Source organism: Pelobates fuscus, chromosome 7, assembly GCF_036172605.1.
Source record: "Pelobates fuscus isolate aPelFus1 chromosome 7, aPelFus1.pri, whole genome shotgun sequence".
NCBI lineage: Eukaryota > Metazoa > Chordata > Amphibia > Anura > Pelobatidae > Pelobates > Pelobates fuscus.
The window spans coordinates 142222780-142229789 of record NC_086323.1 but is presented as its reverse complement, the minus strand read 5'-3'; the positions used below and the strand labels follow the sequence as shown (position 1 = coordinate 142229789).

Sequence of the window (7010 nt, the reverse complement as noted above, 5' to 3'; positions counted from 1 at the left end):
TTGCCCTCAATTGTAAATCCAAACGCACTGTGTCTCCGAGCTGCTTTACCTCGCACTAGGACGCCATCCCACCGCTGCCACCAATGTAACGGATCACCTGGCACCCCGACTGGGTACCTCCGTTAAAGGATGCTCCTAGTGCTTCCTGAGGACTCCAAGCACTCTGGCAGACACCACAATCACCGAATCCGAGAAACCTTTAAATTCTCCCAAGCATATGAATGCTGTAGACCATTGAATAGGAACCATACGAATAGGCTTGTACTCCTAGCAGTCAACTGGAACAGCATACAATAAATCCTTCCCCCCAATAATGAGACGACACATCACTTTGAGGGTAAAACAGGAACTCTGGACTGGCACATCCAGCCTGGCTTTTATTACACTAATCCACATACAGGCCACACCCAGGGGGAGGCATAAAATAACCAATCACATACATGGTTCAGCCCACACATCCCCTCCCCTCAGATAACATTAAACTCAATTATCCGGTACACTTTTTCAGCCAAGTTCTGGATGTACCCCAAAACCCGGGGGTACACCTTTAAATCCAGCATCGCTGGATAGCCCTTATTCAGGGGGACAACATATTCAAAATTCAAGTAATTCGGATGAATGGTTCGTGAGATATGGGGTTCCAAAGATTTGACCGACCGCATGGGTAAAGTATCCGAAAACAGTTCCATGCATTTTGGCCCTGCGGTCGGTCACAAACAAGGGAATGAAAACAGGCGAATTGCCTGTGTTATAGAGCCTGGAGAGGGTTTGAATGAATTCCCTTGTTTATGGGGCTCTTTCTACCGAACGGCGGGTCATTCGGTAGTTTCCATACGAATTTCTGGAAGTATGGAGGTCTCAGCGGTGTTTGCCTAGTCAAGTGTCCGATTTTAGTTCCAGACACTCGACGGCAAAACACCGCTGTTCGGTAGTTTAAGATGGCCGCCGCCACGTGTTTGTTTCCCGAATGGCGGCCACCCAGAGGACAAAGACCACACTGCACTGATTGCCAATTACCTGTTTGCAACATTGTTGCAAACGGTAATTGGAGGCACACTCATTCCTGGGTGGTCTGGTTGTTCGGTAGTTTCACTCAATATACTGAATGGAGTGATTCTACCGAACAATCAGAATGCTGCATACAAATCACCCAGGATAAACTTAACACATCTATAAATACATATATAATATTACAGGCAGTACACTTGAATATGCTTCACAATCTTAAAGGGACAGTAGTCCCAAAAGTCCCAATATGTCCATAGATGCTGTTAAAAGGGCCAGTAGCAGCAATATACAGTACAATATGCCCCAAATAACCCAGGGGCCATAGTCAGTAGGTAGGAGGCTAGCAAACAGGCTTCTCCAGGGCCCAGTGGCGAGGTTGGTTTCGCCACATTTCTCCCCTTTTCCAAACAGACTAACAGGGTACCTGACCTCTTGCCGGTCAGTGCCCTTGTTAGTCCAGCAGCCCACCCACAAAACAGAAACAGCAGTACAGCCCACCCACAATAAATGGTTACTACACCTGAGTAATGGAAAAACTTGTCCAGGTCCAAGTGCCTCACCCCGGCTGTGTGGGGGACTGGTAGGCTGTTTTGGTGGGTTGCTGAGTGGGCAGAGACCAGCGGTACTCTGCCCTGGTGCCAGCACTACTACAGGAGTAGTCTGGTTGGAGCCTGGTTGCTGGAGACCGACGGTCTCCCCTTTGGCTAAACAGCCCTGTTGTGGGGGGGCAGGACCGACCGTCCCTACCCCCTGTGCTGGAAGTGCAGAGACCACGGTCCCATCTGCACAGGTGTGGGGCTTACAGTCTCCCCCTGGTACATTAAGCTGCCGCTGGGGAGAGGTGGTAACCAGCTCCTCTCCCATTAGAACACTCTGCCCATTGATGATCTGCCGCTGGGGAGAGGTGGTAACAATCTCCTCTCCCATTAGAACACTCTGCCCATTGATGATCTGCCGCTGGGGAGAGGAGGTAACAATCTCCTCTCCCATGCCTACTTTCAGTCTTTGTGGAGGGAGACCGACTGTCTCTCCTCCCAATTCAGTGTCCTGCTGCTGGGGAATAGAGACTGGGCTCTCTATTCCCAAAAAATCACGCTGCTGCTGGGGGGTAGGACCAACTACCTCTGCCCCCTGTAACTCAGCCTTCCGCTGGGGAGGGAGGACGCTGCTCTCCTCTCCCTGCACTTCACACTGCCTTCCCGGCATATCACTCTGCTGCTGGGGGGTAGGACCAACTACCTCTGCCCCCTGTAACTCAGCCTGCCGCTGGGGAATGGAGACTGGGCTCCCAATTCCCAACAAATCACACTGCCGCTGGGGAGGGAGGACGGCCCCTTCAGCTCCCTGTAGCTTGGGCGCAGAGACCACGGTCCCATCTGCGCTGGTGTGGGGCTTACTGTCTCCCCTTGGTGTGCTAAGCTGCTGCTGGGGAGAGGGGGTAACAAACTCATCTCCCTTACACACTTTCAGCCGCTGGGGAGCAGGGCTGACCCTCTGTACTCCCTGTAGGCAGGGCGCAGAGACCACGGTCCCATCTGCGCTGGTGAGGGGCTTACTGTCTCCCCTTGGTGAGCTGTGCTGCCGCTGGGGAGAGGGAATAACAAACTCCTCTCCCTTACACACCTTCAACCGCTGGGGAGAGGGGATAACAGGCTCCTCTCCCTGCACCGTAGACTGCCGCTGGGGAGCCAGAACGGCACCTTCAGCTCCCTGTAACGCACACTGCCGCTGGGGATCTGGGCCGACTGCCCAGCATCCCTGTAGGGCCGGTAGAGAGACCGCAGTCCCATCTCCACCTGCCATTGGTGGGTCTTCCCAGGACCAATCCGTGAGGCCCCTCAACATTTGTGAGTAAGGGCCACCTGCTTCCCCACCTGGCAACTCTGGTTGCTGCTGGGGATCTGGGCCGGCTGCCCAGCATCCCGGTGGAGTGACCTTGGTCCCATCTCTACCTGCCTGTTGTGGTTCCTCACAGGACCAGTCTATGAGGACCCCCACTTCGGGTTCCTCCCGCCGCCTCAGGGAAAGACGGCTAACCTCCTCGGATGCAGCCTCTACCCGGCTGCTGTAACGCTCCTGCTGCTGAGCATACTTCCTCTCTTTTGCCAACCGGAATTCTCGGTCCAGCCTTGTGTTTCGCTCGGCCATGACCTGGTTCCAGATCACCCGGCGTGTCTCCATGGGTATATCATCCCCATACTCAGCCACTCGCTGCCTCACCTCGGCCAGCCAATCATCTCCAGAGCCAGAACCTTCCATACTTGTCTGCTCCCAGGGGCGCTGCACGACTGCTAGCGTTGCCCTCAATTGTAAATCCAAACGCACTGTGTCTCCGAGCTGCTTTACCTCGCACTAGGACGCCATCCCACCGCTGCCACCAATGTAACGGATCACCTGGCACCCCGACTGGGTACCTCCGTTAAAGGATGCTCCTAGTGCTTCCTGAGGACTCCAAGCACTCTGGCAGACACCACAATCACCGAATCCGAGAAACCTTTAAATTCTCCCAAGCATATGAATGCTGTAGACCATTGAATAGGAACCATACGAATAGGCTTGTACTCCTAGCAGTCAACTGGAACAGCATACAATAAATCCTTCCCCCCAATAATGAGACGACACATCACTTTGAGGGTAAAACAGGAACTCTGGACTGGCACATCCAGCCTGGCTTTTATTACACTAATCCACATACAGGCCACACCCAGGGGGAGGCATAAAATAACCAATCACATACATGGTTCAGCCCACACATCCCCTCCCCTCAGATAACATTAAACTCAATTATCCGGTACACTTTTTCAGCCAAGTTCTGGATGTACCCCAAAACCCGGGGGTACACCTTTAAATCCAGCATCGCTGGATAGCCCTTATTCAGGGGGACAACATATTCAAAATTCAAGTAATTCGGATGAATGGTTCGTGAGATATGGGGTTCCAAAGATTTGACCGACCGCATGGGTAAAGTATCCGAAAACAGTTCCATGCATTTTGGCCCTGCGGTCGGTCACAAACAAGGGAATGAAAACAGGCGAATTGCCTGTGTTATAGAGCCTGGAGAGGGTTTGAATGAATTCCCTTGTTTATGGGGCTCTTTCTACCGAACGGCGGGTCATTCGGTAGTTTCCATACGAATTTCTGGAAGTATGGAGGTCTCAGCGGTGTTTGCCTAGTCAAGTGTCCGATTTTAGTTCCAGACACTCGACGGCAAAACACCGCTGTTCGGTAGTTTAAGATGGCCGCCGCCACGTGTTTGTTTCCCGAATGGCGGCCACCCAGAGGACAAAGACCACACTGCACTGATTGCCAATTACCTGTTTGCAACATTGTTGCAAACGGTAATTGGAGGCACACTCATTCCTGGGTGGTCTGGTTGTTCGGTAGTTTCACTCAATATACTGAATGGAGTGATTCTACCGAACAATCAGAATGCTGCATACAAATCACCCAGGATAAACTTAACACATCTATAAATACATATATAATATTACAGGCAGTACACTTGAATATGCTTCACAATCTTAAAGGGACAGTAGTCCCAAAAGTCCCAATATGTCCATAGATGCTGTTAAAAGGGCCAGTAGCAGCAATATACAGTACAATATGCCCCAAATAACCCAGGGGCCATAGTCAGTAGGTAGGAGGCTAGCAAACAGGCTTCTCCAGGGCCCAGTGGCGAGGTTGGTTTCGCCACAAGACACTCTGTGCAGAACTGGCTTTGGCCCATATAGCAGATTATATGGGTGGGGTATTGTGATATCCAGGGCTCAAGTCCTGCAGGAACGCGTGGGAACGGCGTTCCTGCACTTTTTCACAGCAGGAACGCCTTTCCTGTTGCTCCTGCAGGCACTCAGGGGGCAGCAGAGAATGCCGCCCCCAAATGCCCGCTGTGTTCCCCCTGTCATGGGGGGGCCCCAAGAGGTGGCATGATGGCCACCTCAGGACCCCCCCCGGCGGACGGCTGTCTCCCTGTCAGATGCGGCGAGGGAGCTGTGTCCTCTTTGCTCCACAGCGCGCTGTTTGCTGATCCCGGGAGCCGTAATATGACATCATATTCCGCCTCCCGGCATCAGTAGACAGCCCGCGCGGCGAGAGGGAGCAGAGCAGAGAGGACACAGCTCCCTCGTCACATCTGACAGGAGATAGCCACCCGTCGCACTGAAGCCCACTGGACCCCTGGGACAGGTCCACGCCAGCTCTCCAGGTAGTTTTAAAAATATGAATAATTTGTGTGTTTCTGTGAGTGTATATGTGTGTCTGTGAGTGTATGTGTGTGTGTCTGTGAGTGAATGTGTGTGTGTGTGTGTGTGTCTGTGAGTGTATGTGTGTGTGTGTCTGAGTGTATGTGTGTCTGTAAGTGTATGTGTGTGTGTCTGTGAGTCTTTCTGAGTATGTGTGTGTGTCTGTGAATGTATGTGTGTGTGTGTGTGTCTGTGAGTATATGTGTGTGTGTCTGAGTATGTGTGTGTCTGAGTGTGTGTGCCTGTGAGTGTGTATGTGTGCACCTGTCAGTGTGTGTGTGCACGTGTTTATATATGCATAAGAGTGTATATTATTTTTGGGGGGGAGGTGGGGGAATTGGATCTTGGGTGAGCTCCCACACTTTATTCCCCAGCACTTGACCCCTGGTGATATCACATGGTGGGCAGAGCATATGGAAGGGGGGGGGGGTGCAGGGGGGGGAAATTTCCCCATGTTTATCTTGTCCATGCTGTAATTAGGTGTGGGGAGCAGAAGATGTGGTAGCTGGGCATGTTAGATGCATTTATCTGCATTTATAGAGCCACAGACTTGTCTATGAAAACTCACATATTGCCCAGTTATCCCAGAGCATGATGTGAGTTGCACTCTGCAGCTGCTGAAACCTCCCTCACCCTCATGTAAGAGCCTCAATAAATGGTGCTGTGGGCTTCCTGGGTGGAGGCGTTGTCCTGCTTCAAGCAGGTTTACAGTCATTTATGGGAGAGGCTGGTTGCCAGGAAATTAAACACAGAGAAGCAGAAGGTGGGTGGATAGGGACTGCCACAGAGAAGGGGAGGGGGAAGAGGCTCAAGGAGGAGCCAAAAATATGTCACCTAGCCAGGTGTAGCTCATCACACTGTGGTCCCACACTGTCTCTCTGCTGGACTGCTGTCAGCTCCAACATGGTGCTTGGGAGCCCTGAATACTTAACATGACCCCCATGGGATCAACACTCGGGACACATGGGGATTCTACTGGCAACCTGGATTTATCTGCCGGGTGTACTCACCCACGTTCTACTACTCCTGCTCCTGGGATTAAGCTCTGGGCAGGACTCTCAGAAGGAAGATATCTGTGTACTCACCAAATCAAATATGGTAAGCACATTGCTAATCTACTTAGACAATAAACAGTATATATATATTATTTTATTTTAATTTTTTATGTTTTGCGCTTAGAATCTTTGTAGCAATGCCTCACCCCCTTTCATTGAAGTGGTTAACTCTAGACAAGTTACCAGTTTTTCCAGTACGTACTGGAAGTATGTAAGTTATGTGTAGTAGTTGTTGTTTCTGTTATGACATTTCTTGATGCGTTTTGTATAGCTTTGCTGCTGATTGCATTACTTGCAAACAATGATGGAACTCAAAATGTGTCAGTGGAAGAACTTAGAATTAAGGACTACTGCTGTTTTAACTGTTTTATTTGGTTAATTTTGAGTTAAATATTTGACTTTAGTGAACATGAAAAAAATCGAAATAATTAACAAAGTTTTAAAAAGTTCACATTTTCTAAGAACTGCCAAACACCTGATCAGTGCCCTCAGCAAAGTGTATTTACACAATGATTCCAAAGGTCAGTTGCCAATTTCTTAAAAACAGGTTAAGAATTCTGTTATATTACCTCCATCGCATATTTTTACGTGAAAGGGATGTAGCCAAAATAAACAATGTAGACCAAGACTGGATAAAAGCTAGATCTCCGGAACTGCAACTCCCACGAAGCTCTGCCAGCCATATAGAATGGCAAAGCATAATTTA

The 7010-nt window shown here is 50.3% G+C and overlaps 1 protein-coding gene across 1 annotated transcript in view; it reads left to right on the top strand.

The window, feature by feature from the left end:
- Positions 1-6054: 6054 nt before the first annotated feature.
- IL17RE (interleukin 17 receptor E) overlaps positions 6055-7010 on the top strand; it is a 101098-nt gene continuing 100142 nt past the window's right edge. The window contains exon 1 of the mRNA XM_063428147.1: positions 6055-6347. Within this exon, the coding sequence (XP_063284217.1) occupies positions 6213-6347 (135 nt within the window). The 5' untranslated portion in view covers positions 6055-6212. The remainder of the gene's footprint in view (positions 6348-7010) is intronic.